The sequence below is a fragment of the Gymnoscopelus braueri genome (genome assembly GCF_963280865.1).
Source record: "Gymnoscopelus braueri genome assembly, chromosome: 11".
Taxonomy (NCBI): domain Eukaryota; kingdom Metazoa; phylum Chordata; class Actinopteri; order Myctophiformes; family Myctophidae; genus Gymnoscopelus; species Gymnoscopelus braueri.
Window position 1 is genome coordinate 48,792,961 of NC_137613.1, and position 13,496 is coordinate 48,806,456.

At 40.9% G+C, this 13,496-nt stretch overlaps 1 protein-coding gene across 1 annotated transcript; it reads left to right on the plus strand.

Annotated features, from left to right (window-relative positions):
- Window positions 1–469: 469 nt before the first annotated feature.
- LOC308095885 (uncharacterized protein) lies at window positions 470–9,064 on the plus strand. Its single transcript, XM_080443023.1, has 3 exons — window positions 470–586; window positions 3,471–3,618; window positions 7,282–9,064. Exons 2-3 carry the CDS (start codon window positions 3,471–3,473, stop codon window positions 8,613–8,615), a joined length of 1,482 nt encoding a protein of 493 aa, XP_080299149.1. The 5' UTR covers window positions 470–586; the 3' UTR covers window positions 8,616–9,064.
- Window positions 9,065–13,496: the final 4,432 nt, after the last annotated feature.

Sequence of the window (13,496 nt, forward strand, 5' to 3'; positions counted from 1 at the left end):
AAGAGGTTAAAACGTTTAGAAGACAAAATAATAATAATAATATATATCTCAGTGAATCTGTGATCTGCTTGTTGAGGATGAATGCGCAGAGTGCCATGAGACAGAAAACGCAGAACATATTTTAATGCAAGTGGATGACCAAGTGAATGACAGTGGAGCCTATTAGGTACACTGGGAACAACAGGAGACGGGGTGAAGGACACACAAAAAGCAGTAGTGGGATTTTTGAAGGAGATAGGGGTGTTTCACAGGGTCTAGGCAGGGTGCAGTGCTATCACTAAAAAGATAGTCACACTATAACTTAGATTAACGGATGAATGGAATAGAGAAGTGTAGCAGACTACATACTCCGGTACAGTAAGTGGCGGTATGCACCTAAAAGCAAACGGTTGCGAACCACCATAAAACCAAAGAAGAAGAAGAAGAAGATCTGCTTGTTGACATAGATGCTTGTGAGTCTTCTTGTCGATAGTCGTTTCGATAGGTCAGGTCACGCCTGCAGAGGAAGGAGGTTGAAGCTAAGCTGTGTGCATAGAGTTATATCACTGTGCGTTCAACATTCTTCAGTGAAATCTGCACCTTTCAGGTACTAAATGATGCTCTGTTATGGTACATTGTTATGTTGTCTTGTTTGTGTTTTGATGAACATTCTGACCGAATATTGAGTGGTTTAGAACTTAGAAGTGTGATGTGTCATGTTAGGCGCAAGCTAAGCTACTTAGACGGCAAATGCTAAGATGGCATTTATAGCATCTAATAGGCTTTATGCACAGCAGCTATAGTGTGAAGACATTCACAGGTGTTACCAATGATACTAAAGGCTCTGTTCCATTCTTGGTCAAACAGAGTAGAGTCAGGGTGCTGATATTGTGCATGTTGGCTCACTGGAAACAAGCTGCTGCACCAGTGGGTCTAAAGTTGGGGCCCAGGGACCCTCATGGTCTTCCAAATGGCCCCTTACGGGTGTGTAACTCTGAGAGTGTACACGCTCAGAGTTATGGGGGTCGTGGAACCTGTGCTACACTAAATGGAACAGAGCCTTCATTAGTATCATTGGTAACACCTGTGAAGGAAGTGGCTGCTGTGCATAGAGCCTATAGCATCTAAGTTGTATCCGCTCATTGTAGGGTTGATAACCACTGGCGTATGGTGAATTCTAACTTTGACCGGGCCAGGGTTCGCGCAACAACGGCTGATAAGTCTATTGAGAATTACCGAGCCATTCCGGGTGGAAAACGGAACGCTCGTCCCAAAACACACTGCCCCATTTTTTTCGCGGACCAAGGCCGCCGGTTTAGACCCGGGGCAGGGTGTTTTGGGACGACGACGGTTCTTCTTCTATTACATTTCTGAATGGAAAGAGGTGCACGTCTCTGCGCAATGGAGAACCGGTTTGACGGCGAAACTGGTTTTCAACTGAAACTGGTTTTTAACTGGTTTTCTTTAACAATTCGGCCGAATGCAAATGAGTCCCATTTAAAAACAAAGGCGACTTATAGGGTGAGGCTCTGCTCACCTGCTGCAGCAGCCGCGGGGGGAGGAGGAGAGGAGACAGCTCGTTCTTTCAGAATATCCACACAGTTTTGGGGCCAAGCACATTGGCTGTTATGCTGTTGTAACGCAGTCTGAGTCAACTAACTGTAAGCTAGTATGATATACTAACGTCATAACCTCACATGCAGCAACTTATTTTCAGTAAAGCAATGTTAGATGCACCTTTTATTTTGTTTCGCCCGCTTGAGCATGTCTGTGCCGGCATGTTATTAAACCTCCCTCTGACATACAGTAGCTCTGGTAGAGGGAGTTCTAACATGGTGCTGCAGAGTCAGACGGAGTCCTTGTGTCCGTACGACACAAGTTGCAGAAGGCTCTGACACGTCTCCACTCACAGGCTTAACACAGTTTTTCTTCCCACTATTTAGGAGGGCCGGGGCATCTGCCTCTCTATCTCCTCTCCAGCGCACATTTTTCCACAAACACAATGAGGAAAGTCTCACACAAGCACACCGGAGAGCGCACACTGAGCCTGCCCTGTCAACAGAGCGGCACCCCCAGGGTCCAGGCGCCCTTTGGATACAGCACACATATTTGCATCTTCCCTTTACCGGGACAAGTGAAGTCCCGTATGCGCCTCTTTTGGTCAAAATGCGGGGCGTCCCGGCTAATATGGGACTGTTGGCAACCCTAAACTCAGGTCCAGTTGTCTTAAGCCCCTTACACACAGCCAGATATTTGAAGCGGTCAGGGAGTCATCAGATCGTTAAGCACTTCACACTGCACAAGTCTCTTTGTTGAAATCGCTGTGGTATATATCGTTGTGGTTTTCACACTATCCGATTGATCGGCGACAGGGGATAACACATTGCCAGATGTTTCACTGGACTAATCGCTTAGAGCAGAGCCCTGCGATATGAGCACTATTTCTACATTCAATCAGAGGAGAACATAATTTCCCCCATTGGGTAGCCTACAGCGGATATCTCATATCTCTATCTCTATCTCTATCTCTCTTGTGCGTCAAGTGCAGTAATAAAGATACAAATAATAATACAGCAGAAATGCTCTCTCTCTCTCTCTGAAATGTAGCCTATTCAGGCCTATTTGATTGTTTTGAGGTGCGACAACCCGCTAATCTGGCGCACGTGCGTGCACACGCACACACACACTTTTCATACCTTCAGGTTGGTTGTTTATGTAGGATGGACACTGTACGTATGTTCTTTTTAGTGACACCCCTGCATGATCGACGAGTAGATATATGATGTTTTATGAAACTGGACAGACACAGGAACAGTGCAGACAGCATGGTGTCATTTGGGGGCCTGTGTTCTTCCATCACTTTGTTTTGCAATGAATTGTGAATGCTGTACTTTTTTTGTTGTACAACTTTTGAGCTGCGATATGAGTAGCCTACACAGTATGGAAGATGACAGCTTGGCTTGCTGTTATCTTCATTGTAGCTGCTGCTGCGATGTTATGATCCATGCTGATCATTATGCTGTACTTTTTTCATGTTGGTCACACAATGTGCTCCATTCCTAGTTCTTGAATCCATTGATTTTGCCAAATGTTGCAAGGGAAGACTCTGAGTCTGTGCCATGGCAACCTTATTTTATTTTCATTTTTCGTTGCGTGATAGTGTCGAGTGGATAACATTATGCAATTATAGGACCTATAACAAGCGAACGGTGGGTTGCAATGCTATTTCTTTTTTCTTTCACGGAAGCACAGTGAACCCTCCCATCATGGTAATCACTAGTCTTTTTGTGTGTGTGTGTGTGTGTGTGTGTGTGTGTGTGTGTGTGTGTGTGTGTGTGTGTGTGTGTGTGTGTGTGTGTGTGTGTGTGTGTGTGTGTGTGTGTGTGTGTGTGTGTGTGTGTGTGTGTGTGTGTGTGTGTGTGTGTGTGTGTGTGTGTGTGTGTGTGTGTGTGTGTGTGTGTGTGTGTGTGTGTGTGTGTGGTATAAAGCAGATGTCTACCAGTGATGACCATCTATCCAGTCATGACTCAGCAGCCCTGAGTCAAGACCTGAGCTCTGCTGCCCCCTGGATGACTGCTGCCTACATGACTCCCATCTTCACCCTTGAGGATAACAACTGCACTGACACTGAGACAGGCTGTGAGTGACACAAACACACACGCTTTCTCAGGCCTTGTAATGTTTAATACAGACATTATCAAGATGTCAAGAACAGAGTACATCCAAGGGAGGTCTGGACTCAAGTCAAGGACACCATAAAATGTGTAAAAAATAAATAAAGGTGTCCGTGTAATGTGTAATGGACATTAACACATTGATTGCCAGGTACTATGCATCCAAATCATCCTCAGATTGCCAGCCTTTTTTACCGTGTTTTGGCGATCTCTGGACAGCCGCAGAAGCCACAACGTGCACCCGGATGTAAACAAAAAGTGTCCACTGGAACAACATTTATTTTACCGCAGTCGGCCAATTGGAGTGATCACCCGTTGAAAATGTCTGGTTTTTACAACAAACAAAAAAAAAGAATCTGAGCTGGAATAGTTTTTCACCAAATCCTATCATTGGAGCGGACGGAAGTGTCATTTTTTGGGATGACGTCACATCCATTGATTCCTTCTAGCACAGTCGAGGAATCATTCCTAAGTTGCGTTATAGCGCCCTCTTGTGGAATTAAAAAATAAAAATTGTAAAAGACTTAGATCTACATTTATGGCACCCAGCGGTTGGATTTGAGACAACGTACACTCAATGTGTTAACTGCCCTAGGCAAAATACTACCTTATGTCACTGCTTCAGTTGTTTTGGTTCGTTTTAACCTCTGGACTTAAAATGTTACTCTTACTCTCTGTTGCTCAGTGTACTTTGTTTAAAGGATCCCTGGCTAATAAGCCAAATATGCCTTAATACATTATAATTGCCCTCTATAACTAAAATACAAAATTTAAAACCCCTTTAAATATTGTATTTATTTTAGAAACTGTTTATCTTTTACTGAAGAGGGGCAATGCCCATCGCAATTTGATATAATTTATCCATGTGTGGTCAAGCCCCATGGAATGTGCAAAAAAAAACTTTTAAAATATTGATTTGATGCTCATAAATTATTAACCGTAGGAAGTAAGTTGTTTTTTATTTTCACATGCATTCCATAAATTCCATAGGGCTGGACCACACATGGACAAATGACATTGTCAATTTGCGACAGGCATTGCCCGTATTGAGTGAATAATGAGCTATTTCTAAAATATATCAAATATTTAAGGTGCTTTCAATTTTCCATTTTAGTTATAGAGGACAATTATAATGTATTAAGGCATATTTGGCTTATTAGCCAGGGATTCTTTTAAACTTTAGGATGAGGCTTAACGATCTTTAACGGGCTGCAGCTGGAGAGAGACAAAATGTCTACTCATTTAACCACGTCAGCCCTATTTTAAATGTTGGCTATTTGAAAATAGCCGCTCTACAAGCTCACAAGACACGTTGTGAGCTTGTAGATTGCTATTTTCAAAGGATTTATTTTACATTTTAGACATTTGATAACTTGTGAAATGGGACATTCTGCATAATGAGTACTTTTGGTACTTTTAAGTACATTTTGATACCAATACTTTTGTACTTTTACTCAAGTACATTTTTTATTCCAGGTTTTTAGTTGTAACAGAGTATTTTTACAGTGTAGTATTGATACTTTTACCTAAGTAGAACATGTGAGTACTTATTCCACCACTGCTGGAAAGCCTGGTGACGCAATGTTACTGCCTTTAATGGCACTAGCAACGTCGCTCTGTGCAACAATGAATTAATGTTGTGTAACTTAAAACCAAAACGTAGGCCTCAGGTTGACTGTAAAACGTGAACGTGGTCATGTTCGGTTTGCACATAAATAACATTAAACAAATATTTTATAAAAAATGATATAAAAAAATATGTATTTTCCTCTAACGACATTTTGATCGGCTCAGATCTCCGATCAGGTGATACGATCGGGACAACCCTATTCAGTTCAGCGTTCTACCGAGTCTGTTTTTTCTTGTGTCTGCCCTGAGGAGTCTGTGTGCCTACTGGAGGAGCGTAAGCTGCAGTTAGACTGCTGTCTCTGTGATCTCGCAAATTCAGCTGCTGTGTAAGGTTACAGGCGCCCAGGCATACATATATCTTAATTATTTGCATAATGGTTAATGGTGCATTTGTATAGCTCCTTTATCCAAGGTGCTATACATTCACCCATTCACACACACATTCACACACTGACGTCAAAGGAAACCATGCAAGGCACCAACCTGCTCATTGGGAGCAGTTAGGGGTTCAGTGTTTTGCTCAAGGACTCAACATTAACTCTGCGGGAGCCCGGGTTCGAACTGAGAACCTTCCGTTTCCCAAGTGGCCGCTCTACCGCCTGAGCCACTGCCGTCGACAATCTTAATTGTTAGTCAAATGTTCCTTCATTTTTAATATTCAAATCTATTTTTGAATTTGGAATATCTGTGGACAGCTCTAGTCGGTACAGTTGCATATCGTTGCTGTCGGGCAGAAACCAACTCCATTTTCCCGCTTTTGCATTTTTTTCCCCCATAAATCAGTACTATTGAACACCCTTTACGTCTGTGTGTTGATTAAAACAATATTGAACCAATGAAAAGTATTAAAAAGCGCTTCTGACAAAACCAGGTAACTCCATTGGATCCACAAACTTTGTGCTAAACCAGCTAACTCCACCAAAGGGGGGTGGAGTTAGCTGGTTTTGCTGACTCCAGGCTCCACCCCCTTTTGACCGCCAACCTCAATGTGAGCTTGGAGATCCATTCAGCTGTTCTTATCAATGATGAACAAAACCTCCTAACTCCACTTTTTGTTTTGTTTTTTTCATTTCCTGATAAATGAACATTTTGGAGTAAGCTGGTTTCTGCCCGACAGCAGAGATATTATTATCTTTGTTGTGGAAACCTGTGTTCCAATGGATCCACTATAGTTATTGTTTAGTCACAAGCTATTTTAATACTTTTCTTTTGTTCGATATTATTAAAACCCAGGCACACACTTAACCACTTTCACTTTCTCTCTCAAATTTATTTTAGACATTGCACAAATCTATACGCTTGTAGAGCTACTTTTGTTAGACACTGTTGTAGGACACAGGCATTAATTTGCACACAAAAACAGTTGAAATGTGGAGATGCAAGGTTTCTGCAAGACCGCAATGATATGTTAACAGTTGACTGACATTGACTGCCAGGAATTAATTAATGAATTCATAATCCTTGCCAGCGTTTTTACCTTTTTCTTTAAGATCCACAGACACCCATGGAAAGCCATGATGTGAACACGGATGTAAACAAAGCTGTCTGTGGGGAGTGGGACGGTCTCGTCTATCCACCGGAACAAAAACATTTTTACCGTAGTCGTCCATTCTGTTATCGGCAGTTAAATATGGCTTGTTTTTTTTGTGTTGTTCTAAATCTCATAACATGGGAGTCAATGGAGTTCATTATTTATTTATTTTTCTTATATCTGCTTCTATCATTCTCTCATAGGTTGCCCAAGAGCGCCCTCTAGCGTAATCACAGAAAACTAGATTTTTTTAAAAAGGACTCATATATCCATCATTGGCAGGCAATGTGTTAACACTAATTCATACTTTGTACTCAAACATTTTGATTAGTGTCGCTTGACAAAACTTTAAAGAAATTACCATACAATAATTATTACAAAACAAACCAATTGGTAGAAGAATAAATCTAATCAGAATATACATTGATTTGTTCTCTGCTGATGTTACCTTCTCTCTCCTCATTGAAGATCTCACACTCCTTCCTGTGTTTAAAGAGGAGGTTTCCCCTGGACAACAGGAGAGGAGTCCCAGTCTGGTCCAGGTGAAACCAGAGCCTCCCCAGATTAAAGAGGAACAACAGGAGAAGAGTCCCAGTCTGGTCCAGGTGAAACCAGAGCCTACACAGATTAAAGAGGAACAGGAGGAGGAGTTACTTGAAAGAGGAGAGGCGGCTGCAGGGTCATCGTTGACATTATTAGCAGTGAAATGTGAAGATAATGATGAAAACAGAGCGTCAGAGCCTCTAGCCAGCACCTCAACTGAACACATGAAAAAACAAGCTGATGTAGAGGACTGTGAAACATCACAAAGAAGTAGTGATGACCAGCACCTCTCTTCACGCTGTTCTGAATCTGACATTACTGAGGACAGGGATGATTGGGCTTCACAGTGCTTTAACCAATCTCGCATGAGGACCCATACGGGGGAAAAGCCTTTTGCTTGTTCAGTTTGTAGCAAAAGCTTTAAACAATCATGCCATCTGAAAGAACACATGACGATTCATACAGGGGAAAAGCCCTTTAGTTGTTCCGTTTGTAGCATAAGCTTTAGACAATCTTCATCTCTGAAAGAACACATGACGATTCATACAGGGGAAAAGCCCTTTAGTTGTTCCGTTTGTAGCATAAGCTTTAGACAATCTTCATCTCTGAAAGAACACATGAGGTCAAGAACACATTCAGGGGACATATTCAAGCCCTTTAGTTGTTCGGTTTGTAGCAAAAGCTTTAACCTATCTCAACATCTGACAAGACACATTAAGACGCATGCAGGGGACAAGCGCTATGTTTGTTCTGTTTGTAGCAAAAGCTTTAAAAAATCTGCATATCTGAAAAAACACATGAGGACTCATACAGGGGAAAAGCCATTTGCTTGTTCAGTTTGTAGCAAAAGCTTCAACAATACTCAAAATCTGAAAATACACATGAGGATTCATACCGGGGAAAAGCCATTTGCTTGTTCAGTTTGTAGCAAAAGCTTTAACCAATCTGAAAATCTGAAAAAACACATGAGGACTCATACAGGGGAAAAGCCCTTTGTGTGCTCAGTTTGTAGCAAAAGCTTTAGCAGATCTGAAAATCTGAAAAAACACACGAGGACTCATACAGGGGAAAAGCCATCTACTTGTTCAGTTTGTAGCAAAAGCTTTAACCAATCTGAAAATCTGAAAAAACACATGAGGACTCATACAGGGGATAAGCCAATTACTTGTTCAGTTTGTAGCAAAAGCTTTAACCAATCTGAAAATCTGAAAAAACACATGAGGACTCATACAGGGGATAAGCCCTTATCCAGATTGTGAAAAACGAAAATGTTATCTGAAGATGCACATGAAGACTCATACATGATAATAAAACATCTTATAGTTGCAGTTTATGTGACTAAAGATTTAGACAAATGTAACCTATTTGATCCACTGCTGTTAATCATGAATACGTTTTTTTTAATTGCCATTAATTGTACACACACAGTATCTTGTGGTCTCTGGCCTGACTCGTCCTTGGTAAGCGTTGGATATCGTCGTCCCATCGGTTAGGGGTCCATTAAGTGGTCCGTCTGCGCCTTTTCAGCCGACTCGGGGCAACCCGACATGTTCAGTTATTGTGCCGACTGTTAGAACCGTCGGATAGAAAATAGGGGGGAGAGATAGGGGTAAAAAAGGTTTGATCAACGCTGCTTTCGAGGTTGCCAGATTATGTGAGTGAAACCAGTGACTAGGTCTATGAAAACCTACATTCACTGTTTCTCTCTCTCCCCGTCTCTCAGAGAGAGAGAGAGAGAGAGAGAGAGAGAGAGAGAGAGAGAGAGAGAGAGAGGACGAGAGAGATGAGACGAGAGAGAGAGACGACGAGAGAGAGAGAGAGACGAGAGAGAGAGAGAGAGAGAGAGAGAGAGAGAGAGAGAGAGAGAGAGAGAGAGAGAGAGAGATGAGAGAGAGGAGAGAGAGAGAGAGAGAGAGAGAGATGAGAGAGAGAGAGAGAGAGAGGCCTACCTTTGCACTCACAAATGTTTGTCTGAAGATCCAGTCTATATGTCATGTTAATTATGGTTTAAACTTTTAAGGACAGGACAGCTCAGTTCAGACCGGCTCTGACTTGCACTGCAGCTGCTGACAGCTGATTGATTTGACCTACTTAATTATTATTATTTGGGAGCAGGTGTGTAAGATTCCAATAATATAAACATTTTGAATGGTTTTCATATACTCTTAATGTAATAAACTCCAGTTGGTTCCGTGTGAGTCCAGGTCCTTCCTCTTCTGTCCTTGTAGATCTGTGCCTTTCTGTGGCTAGGGCAAAACTGCCTCACTCTCCAACAGTGGCCCTTAAATAGGGAGAGCCTTCATAATTAGTTCATGCAGTCAGCATGACACTCACAAACAACACAACCTGCACTTATGTCATGAGACGCCCACAGACCACACGACTCCAGACACCTGGTGCAACTTGAATTTATTTTTATTTTCTCTGGTTCTCGGTTTTATTTGAATTGATATAACGACCAAAGGAGGAAGCAGAAGATATCCCTCCTTTCAAAATAAAACTTATTTATCAGACATGTCCGGTTGCATATCAGAAAACATATGTATTAGTCACGTTCCTTACTTACAGTGTAGTGTACATCATGCCACTGTGACTTGGCTTACAATGCAGGTATTGCAATTTTGTAAAAAACAAACGAACAATATGTTTATCAAGATAATATAAACATAAATTCTATGCATCATTTAGCCATATAGATCATGCAGTAGATTACACAATGCTACAGAGACAGCATGCTCCAACAAACACCCTAAAAAACCATCTCTTTTCTGGGGGCGAACATTTTCTCGTAATAGCCGATCTTAAAGCTCACAATGCGTCGTCTTTGAGATTTGGTGTTAAGTGACATACTAGACTGGAGGATATAGTATAGAGCCCTGGGGAACCCGGTCAATAGGGTTTGAGATATTAAATTATTGTATCAATACGTTTTATGATGTTTTATGATTGTGATGTATGTTTTTTTTATTATGTTTTATGATATTGATTGTTGTATGGTTTGACACACAGTAGGCTATTTAAGGAGTCACTGTTTTCAGCACTTGACACCAGCCCTATATACTTAGAATCTAAGTATACTGTATAGGGCTTATGTCAAGTGGACCTGAGTCTTAGATGACCGGGGTCCCCCAGCTAGGGCTCTGTACAAGGCCCAATACCTTTCTCTACACCAGAAGAAAATATTTCTATCTACAAGCTTGTAGATCTGCTATTTTTGCCAAATTCCCCCCCCATAATAGGTAGGCTAGGGTTCATGTGGTTAAATATACTCTGTACCCTGCCTTGTGCAATTTTATTAAAGGACAACTTCACCCATTATAGCCAACAGACTGGTGAACTAAGACAGCCTATTAATAGTCATACTAGAGTAGATATTTGGTACCCGAACCGAATCACAAACGATAATCCACAGTAAAAGTAGCCTATAACTTTAGTAAACACAGTAGACTACACCTCATAAAGAGACTGGAATCTCCTGTCCTGTATCTGTACCTTTACTACTGTACCTGTATTCTGTGGACAGGAGAGGGTCCATTTGGTATCATTTGTACTCTTGGAGTTAAAGTAACACTTGAGTGGAGTGATACAAGATATGTGTTGTTAAAATTTTTCACAAATATTCTAAATTAAGTTTTCTTTTTTAAATCAAGACTTTTTAGAAAATGGCCAATGTAGTATATAGGGTTAACCCTTGCATTGTATTAGAAACCTGCATCCACTTAACTCAGCCCAAAATACTCCAAAAATAATTATGTTCATTTTTTTTCTCCCACCTCATAGCTGACTTGTAATGCATTCATATCCATGTAAACACTTTTTATAATATTATGTTGGGTTAGGGTTTCATATTTCAATATGTCGTTTTCAATTGTAAAAAATGTTAAAATTCACTCATTACATTTCCTATAATGAAGACGATGGATAATGATGTTATCTAGCTATAATAGACTAACATTAGAGCACACTTCCAAATTTAAATAAATCAATAAATACTTGTTTTCGTTTTTTAACTTGTGTTAATATGTTAATATTATAAAAAATAGTGACACCTGTGGTGTTAGCGGGTCAAAATTGACCCGTATACCATAGAAGGTAAAAAAGTCATTTATTTTTCATAAACTCAAACTTTGAGTTTATGAAAGTTTCTCTCACTCTCAAACACGTACAGTAAACATTGAATATTGACAATTTGGGGGGCATTGAGCCACACCTTTCTGCCGGGTCAAAATTTTACCCGTTAACACCACAGGTGTCACTTTTTTTAAAGACCATCAGAATTAACTAAAATGGTGGTAATTAATTTTGTTGCGTTAAAATAGTTGTCTCATGAAGCCTTGTTCCAATAAAGAAATGTAAAGGGTACTTTTGACCTATTTAAATGGAAGGGTTAAACTGGTTAAACAGATTTTGATGTTGTACTTAACTCATTTTGCTGAAGACCACCCCTGGAGGTCACCAGACCCCACTTTGAGAACCACTGGAATAAGGAGCCTAAACAAACCTAGTATATATGCTCCAGGGCAAATAATGTAACCAATGTAAAAAAAATATAACTCCACTTACAAGTGGAAGTTGCTCAGTCATGAATTGTTTTACTCGCCTACTTAAAAACTTCAGAAGGACATTTTCTTTTTCATAATTAGACAATCTTCTACAGTTTTTCTTTTTCCACAATTAATTTACAGAACCATTTACTGGTTCTCTCTCAAACCACTTGCTTGTAGAACCACAATGCAACACAAAGCCTATAAAACACATATATTGCTAGAGTACTTTGACTGCAATTAGTCAAATAAAGAGATCATTTCACCCACCTGTCAACCTAGGTGAAAGCTGTTATGGAGTTTCTTGTGGACACAGGCCTTACACCATAAGGCATTGGTTCTCAAAGTGGGTTCCGGGGACCCCCAGGGGTCCTTGAGGGAGTTCCAGGGGGTCCCCAGCTAAATGATAGATTAGGCACCAAATGGACCCTTATGGATCTGTAACTCTGAGAGTGTACAAATGTACACTCTCAGAGTTAAATTGACATAGCTTTTACAATATAAATTGCGGTCCAAGTGATAGAAATGCCATTAAATGGGGGTCTGTAGCCCTAATGCATGTCGAACTGGGGGTCCTTGAAATTAAAATGGTTGAGAATCACTGCTAGAGCCGTACAAAATCATCTCTTATGGGGGTCCCTGGCATATCTTTTGAAATGGGGGTCCGCGGGCTAATAAGTGTCAATTTTGGGGGTCCTTGACATGAACAAGTTTGAGAACCACTGCCATAAGGTGTAAGGCCACGTGCAGTACCTAACACAAACAGTGTGAGGCAGCAATACGCCGACGGGCGTCTAGACTGCCGGAAAGCCAAAAGAAGAAGAAGATCTGCATGTTTTTGAGTCGATTGGTCACGTCTGCAGAGGAAGGATTTTGAAGCTAAGCGGTGTGTTCAACAATCTTTAGTGAAATCTGGACTTTTTCAGGTACTAAATGAGTATTTATGCTCTTAAATGGTTGAATGCATTGTTATGTTGTCTTGTTTGTGTTTTGATGAACATTCTGACCGAATGGGTTAGAAGTGTCCACGTTAGCCGCAAGCTAAGCTACGTAGACGCTAGCCTATAAATGCTAAGATAGCATCTAAGTTGTGTCCGCCCATTGTAGGGTTGATATTATAACGATCTGGAATGCAGGATACCCAGCCGGGCGTCCCTTGTTTCTAAGAAGAATAAGGGGGAAAGATACATATACAATCTCACAGTATATACAGTTTTATATATAGAACTCTTGAGGAACCGATTTGAATATAAACAGGCCTCCACTTCTCCATTGAACTCAATGGACGCGGCCGCCATGTTCTTTTCTGTCGCTGTTCTCTCTCTCTCTCTCTCTCTCTCTCTCTCTCTCTCTCTCTCTCTCTCTCTCACACACACACACTTTTCATACCGTCATGTTGGTTGTTTATGTAGGATGGATACTGTATCCAATATATGGATACTGTAGCAATATGTTCTTTTTAGTGACACCCCTGCATGATCGACGAGTAGATAAATGATGTTTTATGAAACTATGGACAGACACAGTGCAGACACTGCATGGTGATGGTGTCATTTGGGGGTTCTGTGTACAAAATGTTCTCTCCATGTGACCATG